We start from the raw sequence: 13997 nt of genomic DNA, 5'->3' as shown, positions 1-13997 counted from the left end.
TTTTATTGATTATTGTGTGAATTTCAAATGTGATTATTTTCTACGAAAGGAATGCTATAAGACGGATGTGAAAAAAAGCAGAGGAGTAGATCGGATACATGGCGTTTGAAATGTTGAGGTAGGATGTTTAGTGAGAACGGTGGAGAAGTATTTGGTAATCAAAGGTAAAAGTGAACATGGCGGTTGAAATTTCGAGGTAAGATTTTCAGTGGGAACAATGGAGAAGTATCAAGAAATCGAAGGTAAAATTGCAAAAATTTTGCAAATTGATTTTTATTTACGAAATTTAAAATCTAAATTTTTACATAGTTAAAGGATATTCGGGGTGGTCATGCCGCAGCTGAAACGGAAGCAAGATAAAATATTATTCTGCTTGTTCCTATATTTCTGCTGAAAAGACGGATTTGAATGTCATGAATCGTGATATATTTTATGAGAATACTCCTTTATAATCGTAAAAAAAAATATACATATATATCAAAAAATACCAATCTTAAGCTGCCTATCGCCTTTGAATTCTTTGCATTATGTGAAAGGGCAGAACTATCATTGACGAAGAATACTTCAGCAATTTTTTTGAGAATGTCTTTGAGAAAACACTGTAAAAAAAAAGTAATTTGTTAGAGAGCGAGAGTTGGAATAAATAATTGAATCAGCAGAGCGAGTGGGCTACTGCTAGCGCTGCAGATGAGCGGATTCCTGCATGATGCTTAATAAAAGAGCGAGAGTTGGAACAAATAATTGAATCAGCAGAGCGAGTGGGCTACTGCTAGCACTGCAGATGAGCGGATTCCTGCATGATGCTTAATAATAGAGCGAAAGTTGGAATAAATAATTGAATCAGCAGAGCGAGTGGGCTACTGCTAGCACTGCAGATGAGCGGATTCCTGCATGATGCTTAATAAAAGAGCGAGAGTTGGAACAAATAATTGAATCAGCAGAGCGAGTGGGCTACTGCTAGCACTGCAAATGAGCGGATTCCTGCATGATGCTTAATAATAGAGCGAGAGTTGGAATGAATAATTGAATCAGCAGAGCGAGTGGGCTACTGCTAGCACTGCAGATGAGCGGATTCCTGCATGATGCTTAATAATAGAGCGAGAGTTTTAATAAATAATTGAATCAGCAGAGCGAGTGGGCTACTGCTAGGCTAGCGCTGCAGATGAGCGGATTCCTGCATGATGCTTAATAAGGCAGCGAGAGAGTTAAAATAAAGAATTGAATCAGCAAAGCGAGTAGGCTACTGTTAACATTTCAAATTAGGTGATTTCTGTATATGCTAGACGAAAAAAAATGAGATTTGAAGGAAATAAATAAAATGCAAAGCGAGTGGGCTACTGCCACCAAGAAGTAGATTTGGAGCGTTTGTAAAGATAACTATGAATGAAGAGAGAGGTTAAGACTCAAAAGAAAAAATGCGTGGGACTTTATTTTTTCAACTTGCTATTGTTCATTATATGGTGTCCTGCAAGAAAAACTACAGATAAATGAATTGCGCGTTACCGTAGACCATGTTACACTTGTTTGTTTTAAAAGTTGATTGGAAAGTTTCTGGTTTTGCATTATGGATTTTCAAGAGAATGGTTAACCGTATCAAAGAGAAGTGCTAGAAATCAGATAGTATGGCTTGATGAGATATAGAACATGCTAAATTCGTTTGTTGAGATATTGATTTGGAAGTTTTCTGATTTTGTTGACGGATCTAAGAGAAGTGATGAAAAACAGCTTGGATTATTTATTGAAAATTTTGAAATTGTTTTATTTTACGTAAATTGATTGTAACTTCTCTGGTTTTGTTACTTGACGGGTTTTTCAAAATCCTGGTCAGCTCCATAAAAGAGAAGTGATCAAAATCAGCTAGTATTATTTATTGAGATATAGGACATGTAAAATTTGTTCGTTGAAAAAAAAACAGGTAATTGGAAGTTTACTAGTTTTGTAACTTGACGGTATTTTTCAGAGGTCTGGTCAGCTCCATCCAAGAGAAGTGATCAAAATCAGCTAGTATTACTTATATAGAACATATAAAATCCGTTTGTAGGGAAAATTCATTGAAAGTTTTCTGGTTTTGTTACTTAACGAATTTATTCAGGAGCCTGGTCAGCTCCATTCAAAAGAAGTGATGGAAATCGATATTTCTTTTGAAAAATAGAACTTAAAATTTCGTTTGCTGCTAGATAGATTTTTCAGGTGTCCGGTCAGCTTCACAGAAGAGAAGTGATGAAAACCACCCAGTATTGCCTATTAAAATATAGAACATGTAAAATTCGTTTGTTGAAAAAAATGATTAGAATTTTGTTCTGTTTTTTTTTCAGGAGCCTGGTAAGCTCCATCCAAAGGAAGTGTTGAAAACCAGCTAGTATTTCCTATTTAAATATAGAACATGTAAAATTGGTTGTTGAGAAAACTTATCAAAAAAACTTTTTGGTTTTATTACTTGGCGGAATTTTTCAGGAGCCTGGTGAGCTCCATCCAAAATAAGTGATGAAAACCAGCAAGTATTACCTTTTTAAATGTATAACATGTAAAATTCGTTTGTTGAGACAACTGATTAGAAATTTTTTGGTTTTGTTACTTGACGGAATTTCTCAGGAGCCTGGTCAGCTCCATCCAAAAGAAGTGATGAAAATCAGGTAGTATTACCTTTTTAAATGTATAACATGTAAAATTCGTTTGTTGAGACAACTGATTAGAAATTTTCTGGTTTTGTTACTTGACGGAATTTTTCAGGAGCCTGGTCAGCTCCATCCAGAGAAGTGATGAAAACCAGCTAGTATTACCGTTTTGATTCATATTACGGACACTTAAGGCCTCAGTGAAGTATAACCCAGCTTGGACCATACAAAATAAATCATTCTGTATGATTTTTTAGCGTTATCGAGCGTCGGAAGCCCTTAACTTTCGGATGGTGGGTAAAGAATACGCGTCCGCAACTTGAATAATTTAAAATAAATCAAAACGTATGGCCTTTTCATGATTCTTATTCCGGACGCTCCCTCACTTTTGCCTCATATTCCGGACGCTTTGATTCGAATTACGGACAGCTCATGATAATCATTAATGGAACAGTCAAATCATCAATTGAAATCGTTCAACAACATAAGAGACATCTAAGGTAGTTGGCCATTATAAATTAGCAATGATATTTATGGAAAAAACCTAATAAAACGAGCCTCGAAAATGACAACTTTTGGACGGCGAAAATTGAAACATTTCGTGTGAAATGTTTCCCATACAAACGAGAGTGTCCGGAATTTGAAGCTGTCCGTAATATGAATCAAAACGGTACCTATTTAAATATAGAACATGTAAAATCGTTTATTGAGAAAACTGATCAAAAAACTTTTTTGGTTTTATTACTTGACGGAATTTTTCAGGAGCCTGGTCAGCTCCATCCAAAAAGAAGTGATGAAAACCAGAGAGTATTACCTTTTGAATGTATAACATGTAAAATTCGTTTGTTGAGACAACTGATTAGAATTTTTTTGGTTTTGTTACTTGACGGAATTTCTCAGGAGCCTGGTCAGCTCCATCCAAAAGAAGTGATGAAAACCAGATAGTATTACCTTTTTAAATGTATAACATGTAAAATTCGTTTGTTGAGACAACTGTTTAGAAATTTTCTGGTTTTGTTACTTGACGGAATTTCTCAGGAGCCTGGTCAGCCCCATCCAAGAGAAGTGATGAAAACCAGCTAGTATTACCTATTTAAACATAGAACATGTAAAATCGTTTGTTAAGAAAACTGATCAAAAACTTTTTTGGTTTTATTACCTGATGGAATTTTCCAGGAGCCTGGTCAGCTCCATCCAGAGAAGTTATGAAAACCAGCTAGTATTAACTATTAAAATATTGAACATGTAAAATTTGTTTGGTGAATAAAAATGATCAATTTTTTTTTTTGGTTTTATTACTTGACGGAATTTTTCAAGAGCCTGGTCAGCTCCATCTAAGAGAAGTGATGAAAACCAGCTAGTATTACTTATTGAGGTATAGAACATGTAACATATGTTTATTGAGAAAGTTGATTGCAGGTTGTCTGGCTGTGTAACTGGATGGATTTTTAGGAGCCTGGTTAGCTGCATCCAAAAGAAGTGATCAAAATCAAACAGAACCTATTGAGAAATAGAACATAAAAAAAACCTTTTATCTAGAAAATTGATAAGAATTTGAAAAAAATTGAAATATTTTCAAAAATTTGGTCAGTAAAAAAAAAAATATGAAAATCAGCTAGTATTACCTCGAAATGTAGAACATGGAAAATTCGTTTGTTGTGAAACTAGGTTCGAAGTTTTCTGGTTATGTTACTTGATGGATATTTCGGGAGTCTGGTCAGCTCCATTCGAAAGAAGTAATGAAAATCAGCTAGTTTGTGAGATTTAGAACATTTAAAACTCATTTGTCGCGAAAATTTATCATAAGTCAAGAGTAGTGATGAAAATCAGTTGGTAATACTTATTTGTATTTTGAACCTGTAAAATTTGTTGTTCTGGTTTGGTTACTAGACGGATTTTCAGGAGCGTGGTCAGCTCCATCTAAGAGAAGTGATGAAAACTAGCTAGTATTGTGATATAGAAAATGTAAAATTTGTATAAATTTGATAGTAAATTAACTGTTTTTACTGGATAGATTTTTCAGGGGCTTCTTAAGATATGGAACATGAAAATTCATTCAATGAGTAGGTTATTGGAAATTATCTGGCTTATTATTCGTAAATTTGATAAATATTATTAAAAAAATATATGACAAGAAATATGATACATATTATAAGAACAGAAAATGTATTATGGAAATGAAGGGTGGGAAACTCTTAAATGTTTAATGTGCCAAAAAAAATGGTTTTTGAACTTCTTCGGAAATCACAGTAATATTGAATAGCAAAAAAAAACGGATGTTTTAAAATTCGAAGGTGATACATTTAAGTGCTCAAAATTCATAAAGTGAATAAACTACTCCGATAATAATGTACCAGTGTTCGTTTAACAAAAACAAATGATTCCTCGAGGTTTAATCTGAGTTTGAAACATATTATTACGATGTATAGAAATGTTGGTAAAAAAAAGTTGTCTTCATAAAAAAAACACTAAAGAAATTCTCATTAAAATATGTTATTGAAAACGTTCATTGTTAAGAATATTGAGATGAATAGAATTATGTAATAATCTAGTATTTATTGTGAAAATACTATCGAAGGTTAATTTGAAAAATAAAAAATATACGAAGCATTAAAAACAACTCTATATATAAATACCTACATAGAAAATGAATCATGAATTTTTGATCTTGTCTTTTCTTTTATCAAAACTAAAGGTCAATGTTTACTACAGAGTTAAAACATTATACTGAACAATATTTTATTTTGTATTTAAAAATTGAATAGTTATATTTATGCAGTTAATTTCAGTTAAGTTACACAGGTACGAAAAAAAGCCACAGTTGTTTTCACGAAAATAGGAACTTGACCAAAATTGTAAGATAACAAAATAAAACATTTAAAAAAGCAAAACAGTGTTGTGTAACATAATATTAAATTGTTTTAAATTGTATTTAAATTGTATTTCAATGATTTTCAGTCGATGAAAGATTGATTAAATTTGATTGTAGCAAAATGTGAAAATAAAAAAAAAAACACGGAAAACACAATATAATGCGGAAGACGATATTATTTTGGCAATAATGGTTTTATAAGATGAACTAATGATGATACTTTTCGATGAGTATGTTTTGTTTAGTTGAATTTATATAATAACAAATAAAAGTCTGATATAAATAGGACAGTTTTGCTGATGCATATTATGATGATCATGTTTCTCATAGTATTTTCATTAAATATTCGAATAAATAATTATTAACGTAATCGATTTTTGCAGTTAAATAAATTATGAAACATAGTGATAAGGTATTACAATTGAATTAAATAAGTTCACGTAAGGACAGTTTCAAACATCAATAATGTCTATAAAATTACCAAATCTTGACAATAATAAAAGTCAAAGATGCAACAATTGACAAGATAAAACGAAGAGTTTAAGACTTATAATAGATACAAATAATTAGAATGAATGAATTTCAAATTTTATGTTCTGATTGTACACGATTGAACAATTATTATCGTTCACGCAATTTTTCTTGAAAATAGTTAAATCCATATGTATCCACATGTATTTATGTATATATTTGGAGCAAGATTTTGTAACAAAACGTTGGGATACTGCATGCGTTTCATTCGTATAGAATGATTGTTTTGTTAATTATTGTTTAAATCAAATAATAAGTTTAAAATTAAGGAGATATAAAAAAAATATATATTAACACTTTTGTAGCAGAGATATATGACAGCAGTTTATGTATCAATCATATGAAGAGTATAGAAGAGAGCGAATGTAGTATTATAGAGTAAATTAGAAAATAAAAATAATTCTATCGTAAGGAAACAAAATTATTAAGTTTGTCGCTAAAAGAAAACTTTGCATATTTCAATCTCTAGAACATTTCGTTCAGTGTAATCGTAAGTTTTGCATTCGCTTCCAGCGCAAGTGAACAGAACACGAGAATGTATGCGAACGATGCGAAGAACGAGAACGGAAGCGGAGAGTCTCCGCTCCGAGACAGAGGGGTTGAGCTGAATGGATGCGGAAGAGAAATACGTCGATTGACACTATGACTGGCACTGGTACTGAATGGAATGGAATGATGCGAAGTGAAGGAGGAAAAGAGACAGGGGTGTGTGACGCAGTAAGACTGATCGATGTCGTTGCGCATGCTCCTCAGTCTAATAACGATTTTTGACGCGGACGGTTGAGTACAGTTCGCGCGAGGTGAAAAAAATATAATTTGGAAAAAATACATATATTACTTGGTGACGCCATGAAAAAAGTGTTTGATTTTGAAAGAATACGACAATTGCTTGCAGAATTTACGTCAGATATGACTTCGGTAGTGTTATACTTAACCATTGAAATCATTATTTCGAAAAATTGATAAATTTACGCATGAAGTAAACGCAATTTTCACAAAAATTTTCATTTTCATTTGCTTATGAATATGGGAAGAAGAAGCGCAATTAATGCTTTGAAAATGTTCCATTAATCAATGATGATACGAACTTTTTACGAGATAGGTCAATTCGATCAATGTTACCCCGCTGATCAGTGATACCCCGGATTACGGTACAAATCAGTGAGTCAATTAGTTCCTGATTTTAAAACAACTCTGTACTCGGGATCAACAACTTCATCATCATTACAATCATTTTGCATAAACCATCATCATGAACAACCCGGCAAGAAAGAAGCCGGCATAACACATTGGCGTGACTTCGAAGGGATGGTTGCTGATGAACGTTGGTGTCCACCCATGTGGCATGCCATCTAGTTGATTTGAGCGAGTAGTTCATCACACTCTCACTCGCACGGTTGGCTGGACAGATTTTCGGGAGAGCGTACCGTTCATGTGTCGTTTTCGCCTCTTATTCATTGCTTCATGCTGTTACCATTCGATTGTTCCGTTTCTTCGTGTTCTAGCCCGGCACACGGAAGAGCAGGAGTCTATCTATGATAAAATTTCATTTGAATTTGAATTTTGAATCAGTTGTTGCTTGCACGTTGTTGCGAACGGTTGTGCCTGGTTGGAGTTGTATTCTGAAAATTTAATTTTCCGGCTTTCCACGTGTTTCCTTGGATTACACTGCATCTGCGCTGCATTCAAAGTGCCCGGATCATCTGGATTCATCGGTTTTGGTATACATAGACAGTGAGTGGTGCAAGAGAGGAACCAAAATCGAGCTGCCGAGCAGTCCCATTGACCATACGAGTGTTGATCGCCGAACAGTACGGATTCGTTCCCGGAGTTTTCCTCAGCGAAGAAAGTGCTATTAGCCTAGTGCCTTAACGGAATTGCGGTTCAAAGTGCAGTGCGCGAAAGCAATCTACCAGTGAAGCAAATTTATCTTTACAAACAGTTAACTTTTTAAAGCCTTTTTCAAAATGAGGGAAATCGTTCACCTGCAGGCCGGTCAATGCGGAAACCAGATTGGTGCCAAGGTAAGAGGAGCTGCTTGTTCTATTACTAATCGACAGGAATGAAGCAAACGATTACTAATTGTAGCCGGTATTTGTCAATTGCAATTTTGTGTGAGTGTTCATTGGGACTTAGTGAGAATTGAAATTAATTGTCTGTTACACATAGTTGTAATCAGTGTTTGTCCGAAGTGTGAGCAATGCTTGTGAGATAAAAGCCTGTATGATTCTCTGTTTGCGAGGAATCACAACCTACTGCAGAGAACGGAAATTAACGGTTATCGACGTGGAGAATGCCGAATGGCCGAAGCTAAAGAGAGTGAATGGGACTGCTGATAAGAATGTTGATATGTTTCGAAGCAATGGGAAGATCGAACGAGCAGAACGAAATTCCGTGACGGTTCTATGGTTTGAACAAAGAATGGAAGAGTGATAAGTGCATGAAATTGGTTGAATGCAGTATTTTCTTGTTTTATGCAGTTTCTTCTCATATAATTTGCATCGAGAAGCAGTAGCAGCAAGTTTTCAGAAATTTCTCTGATAAAACGTAGGGGCACTAGCTGTCGAACTAAAGATGGGCATTGGTACAAATTTCGGTGATTAATTTGGTTAATGTTATATGTCTCTGTTTGTCATTTCACTGTGAACAGAAAACTGTTTCAATCGTAATTAGATTAGAAGCAGCTGGATTAAAATCTTGAAACAGAGTAATACTTTATAAAGATTGGTCCAGATTTCAACCTGTGCACGTTTTGTGAATTGATCAGGGTTGCTTCACTTTATTATAAATTTGCGTGTTTTCATCCAGAATTACTAAAATGATATCAATTACTCAATATTTGCACTAATATGTCAACAGTGGACATTCTAAGCAATTTATTTGTTCTATATCAGCGAGGCAGCTTTTCAGCTTGATTAGTTGATATTTTTTTTTATATTTCTTGAAAATCTCATTTAACAATTTAAATGATGCAAGCTTAAGCTGAAAATACCTCGAAGAATTTTTAAAGTGATTCTTTGATTTAGCTGATACGGGGCAACATTGATGACCCAAATATGAAAATGTCAATACTTACTTAAATCATGGCTCGGAAGACGAATATGAGGGCTCACATATTATTTACTTTTTGAGCTATTTGAAAATTAAAAACACATTGAACCGCGGAATAGGGCTAATGGAAGGCAATTTTCTGAGGAAGCTCTGCATAATTTTTCTTAATTGAACTGAACATATTTATGAAAGTTTCGTGAACTGAATCGTTTTTGGCAATGTCATTTTTAATAACAATCGCATTTTCCTTGCTCAAATCGTTTGCAGACCTCATGTACGACATGAATCTTAGGTAGAGTCATCCATGTTCATAGAAATGTTTGTTTCGAAAATTCATGCAATAAACCAACACCAATACTTCATATAATTTATACATGTATTGTTGTGGGGCCTTGTGGTTAAGTCCATGACTACAAAGCAAAGCCATGTTGAAGGTGCAGTGGCGCAACCAAGGGGGGGTTTTGGGGGTCAAAACCCCCCCCAGAGCAGATTTTTTTTATAATAAATTTTAAATATATTTTTGAAACTCAACACCAAAGTCCACAAACACTGGACCAGTAAGTTGTATTGACAATTATGTTGTTTTGAGTTGTGGATCTCTAATTTAAAGACTTTTGAAGGAGTTAAAAACGTAGTTTACTAGCTTTTTCTGATAAATTAGCCACAGATTTTCCAAGAGAAGTTTGTATCAAACAAACATGCAAATATGTTTGTATATCTATACCGTTCAAAAAGCTATTTGATGCAAAATTCGATGCTTTGAAAAATCTTTTAGTTGGCTCAGCATTTGGTAAATTTCAAGATCTCCAGATAGCACGTGAATTTCCGGAGAAGCAATTCTTTAGTTTTAAGTATATGATTACAAATAAAAACCCTAGGAAAGATTATGGAAGATGGTGATTCCATTGCTAAGCTGAAAATTCGTCTACAATATGGAAATGCTTCAATATCTACAATGTTGATTTGCCCTCGACAAACTGCTAATGACAGTCGCAATGCTTATTACTGCGACTTGTACTTGAAAGATTCTGATAGTTGAAAAGTGTGTATAAAATGGGATTTCGGATGGACGGAGAAACTCGATTAAAAATCCAGATATTACTTACATAATCTTGTAATTCGCGGTTGGTAATAAAAGAACAAAGTAAACACATTTGACATTAGCAAAATACAGCCAAGTCGTTATAAAAATATGCATACAGTATTGGGTATTCATACAGGCCTGGTTGCCAGAGGTTGATCCTTTACAGTGTATGTGCGCGCATCCATATGTAGCTTGGATAAACTTTCGAACAAACTACGCGATATGTAATACGCATTTTGGAAAACTTCACCAGGTACAAAAGATTTCCTTTGAATAGAGTTGTAAATTTATATATAAATGTATGCCCAGAATGGAAGAGAAAAATTTAAGATTGCATCTGGTGTTATGTCCGAGACCACTTGAAAGGTTGGGGGGGGTTTTAAAAATAAATAAGGAACAAAAAAATAAAAATAGAAAAAAAGTTATTTTTTCGAATTTTTATTTTGAACGATAGTTGTTCAACTTTTTTCAATCGTCCTCTGGACCTTTATTTTACCTGTGTTTTACTTCGAAAATTAAAAAATCCCAACTGATGCCAAAAAATTGATGAATCTTTTTTTAATTTTCGGAGTTTTGAAGGGGGGGGGGGTGACATAAAAGAAAATTAATTTTAAATTATTCAGCCCGAAAGTTTTTACACCCGCTTTATTTTACCAAAAACCCATAATCTTCAGCTTCACAAAACCCCCCCTAGAGCCAAATCCTGGTTGCGCTACTGTGAAGGTGTCTAGGCTTGATTCCCGGTCGGTCCAAGATCTTTTCGTAATGGAAATTTCCTTGTCTTCCCTGGGCATAGATTATAATCGTACACGCTATACCATATACGAATGTGAAAATTGCCTTTTTGGCAGAGAAAGCTCTCATTTAATAACTGTGGAAGTGCTCATTGAACACTAAGTTGAGATGCAGGCTCTGTCCCAGCGAGGACGTAATGCCAAGAAGAAGAACGAGAAAACTTTCAAAAGCGTTTTTGAATAAATCCATCATTACCCTGGTGTCACATGTTCGAAGCCCATAATTTCATCGCTTTCCTATTAGACAAGTGCATCATCATCACTCAATTATTGTGCATTCCCTTGTGCCCTTGTACATACATACTTCTGTTTTAAGCCAGAGATACGACAAATGTATGATTCCTTCAAGCCACTCTCTTCATTATCGGGTTTATCTTCACATGCTCTTGCTTTAATGTTCTACTTTTCTGCCGAAAGCGCTTTACGGCATCTGGCCACCATTTGAACTCTGTGCTCGTTTCCAAGGCCTTTTCCCGGCAAGACTAAGACGAACAGTAGTAAATCTCCCGTATGAACGTCCAGGCGGCGATTTTTCGCCTTCCTTCGGTACCCCGATAGAGAGAATCCCGCACTCATCACGGACCGACATTCCATAACTTCCACCCGCGGTCCACTGCGCTGGCGATGGCCTGGCCGGCTGGCTTACTTGCGGAATCACAGCTCATCTGGTGTTACTGACCTTATTTCCCCTATGGATTTGCACTGCATACGAAGCGCAATTCGAGCTTCTTCTTGGCATCATATCCGCACGCGTACCATTCGATTGTGCCATGACGACGAGCGCTCAACCTGAGACGGCTCGCCAACAGCCACCGGTAGGGTGCGTCTTATTTATCTAAAGTTTTCAAAATCAAAAGTTCGTGTGCTATTTGAATTACCGTCAACAAGAGAAAACCTCTCCAACATATTACGGTTTAGAGATGGCGCAAGTGACTTGAAGATGAGTTTTCAATTATAAATTAAGACTTTCAGTGAAGTTTACATAACACTGTATTTTTGTATAAATGTCACATCTTTCAACACCATTATTCTTTCAAATTCAGGATTTTTTTATGATGATTGTCTAAAACTATAACTAGTATAAGTTACTTAAAACAAATTCTAGCTATAATTTGAAACAAGTTTATTGGCCTAAAAACTGTTAGATTTCGCAATCAATTAATGACAGGGACACTGGCGTACTGAGAAGAATTCAAAATAATAAAAGTTTTACAGTAGATCTAATAATACACTTCCTTTATTCTATCAGCAATCCAACTTATCTTGTACTTTTTCCAATCTATAAACAACAATAACAAATCCACACGCACTTCTGTATGTCATTCTAAGGGCCGGATACTGCAGTCTTTTATCATCCTACCAAGTGAGGGGTCGGACATTACTATTTGTCCAACAAAAACTTGCCTACTTGCACCTATAGTGATGCATCAGTACCCATAGTGGAGAAAGCAGTGGATTACGTCATTATAGAAACTATACTAAGAGCATATCTCCACTAAAGGAACAGTGTTAAAATCCCATAGTTCACATTTTTATCAGCACCACTAATGATACATTTCCAAAAAAAACCTAAACAAATTCAAAACATTAGAGTTTCAAATTTTAAACTTATATATATCGGCCGACGCTGGCTGTTGTTCTCGATAAAGTTGTTCATTAAACCAAGTGCTATGGTCTTATACACTGATATATTAAACGGTTGTAGGGCATTTCCCAGAAAGCGATTTCTCAAGGCCCATGGCACGGGACGACTTTTAGCGTAGTCAAGATCTCCATGTGTTTACTCATTTTCGGGTAATTTGAATCAAGAGTGCAATCAGAATGCGAAGTTTTGTTTAATGTCTATTAGACTGGCCCTGCTTAGTATGGGAGAAAATTAAAGTTGTATAATTCCACGGGGCACCCTCCACAATTATTCCTTAGAGTTAGAAGAAGACTTCCTGAATGTTTCAGCTCATTTGGTCAGTCCATGAGCTGGCGCATTTGAATTTAAGTTAATATGGGATTTTCAGCTCAAACATATGGGATTCAGCGCATCATCTTATGTTTGGTTCAGGAAAATCGTTGATCGCGTTCAATTGCACCCAGAATGTCAAAAACACTACTTGATACCATAGCAAACAATATTGCAGAAGGTTGTATCATGATTAAAATTGATAAAGTTGGTGTTTTAACTATTTGAAGTAGATTTGCTAAGCTCATGCTATACTGCTTTGTATTTCCTCAATATAGCCACTAAGCGCATCACAGCCACCTATAATGCTGGGCGAGCTGTTGCACAAGGCACATGCCTATATGTGACTGTAAGGGAGGCTGATCTAAGCCTAACTTTCAATAATTGAAATGATAATGAAAACGAGTTTATATCTAGAACCAACCTTCTGCAATTATGTTCATTAGGGTATCAACTAGTGTGTTTGTCATTCTGGGCTCAATTGAACGCGATCAACTAGTATACGGAACAAAACAGTGACATTGGGTCAATTTTCCATATATTTGGAACGAATATTCCATACAAACTTCAAATTGAATGCGCCAGCTGGTGGAGCAACCAATCGAGTTGAAATTTTGTGAGCGCTTTTTTCTTACCCTAAGGCACATATCTAGAGGGTGCCCCGTTGAGTTTTACAACATTTTTGTTTTAGGGCCAGTCTAATGTCTATGATCCATACTCGAGCAAGTGTCGCAATAAAATCACTGATTGCTTGCTTGGAGGCTTGCAGGATGCCTTTTAATGATTGCTCTGCTTCCAAAACCATCGAAATGTTGAATGTGCTTCAACTTTTTGGCACATTATTAGCTGATTTAACAATATCAAAAATTGATAATCAAACCATAGCAAACAATTAAACAAAACAATGGTCTTTATTTTCACATCTTACAACTGACAGTGGGCGATATTCACGCCCGGGACATCCTGGCTACGAAGAACACTGTGTATCGATATATGGTTGTCATGGGCCTGGATTTCTCAGACATTCCCCAGAATAGGACGTTCCCCAGAATCAATTTTATGCATTTTTAATAAAGGAAAAAAAAGGATTTATTTA

At 35.2% G+C, this 13997-nt stretch overlaps 1 protein-coding gene across 1 annotated transcript in view; it reads left to right on the top strand.

Moving 5' to 3' along the window:
• Positions 1 to 7560: 7560 nt before the first annotated feature.
• The window catches only part of LOC5576245 (tubulin beta-3 chain), a 93095-nt gene continuing 86658 nt past the window's right edge, over positions 7561 to 13997 (top strand). Inside the window, exon 1 of the mRNA XM_001655976.2 lies at positions 7561 to 8042. Coding sequence (XP_001656026.2) covers positions 7986 to 8042 — 57 coding nt within the window. The 5' untranslated portion in view covers positions 7561 to 7985. The remainder of the gene's footprint in view (positions 8043 to 13997) is intronic.

The sequence above is a fragment of the Aedes aegypti genome, chromosome 3 (assembly GCF_002204515.2).
Source record: "Aedes aegypti strain LVP_AGWG chromosome 3, AaegL5.0 Primary Assembly, whole genome shotgun sequence".
NCBI classification, from domain to species: Eukaryota; Metazoa; Arthropoda; class Insecta; order Diptera; family Culicidae; genus Aedes; species Aedes aegypti.
This window is presented reverse-complemented; position numbering and strand designations above follow the sequence as displayed.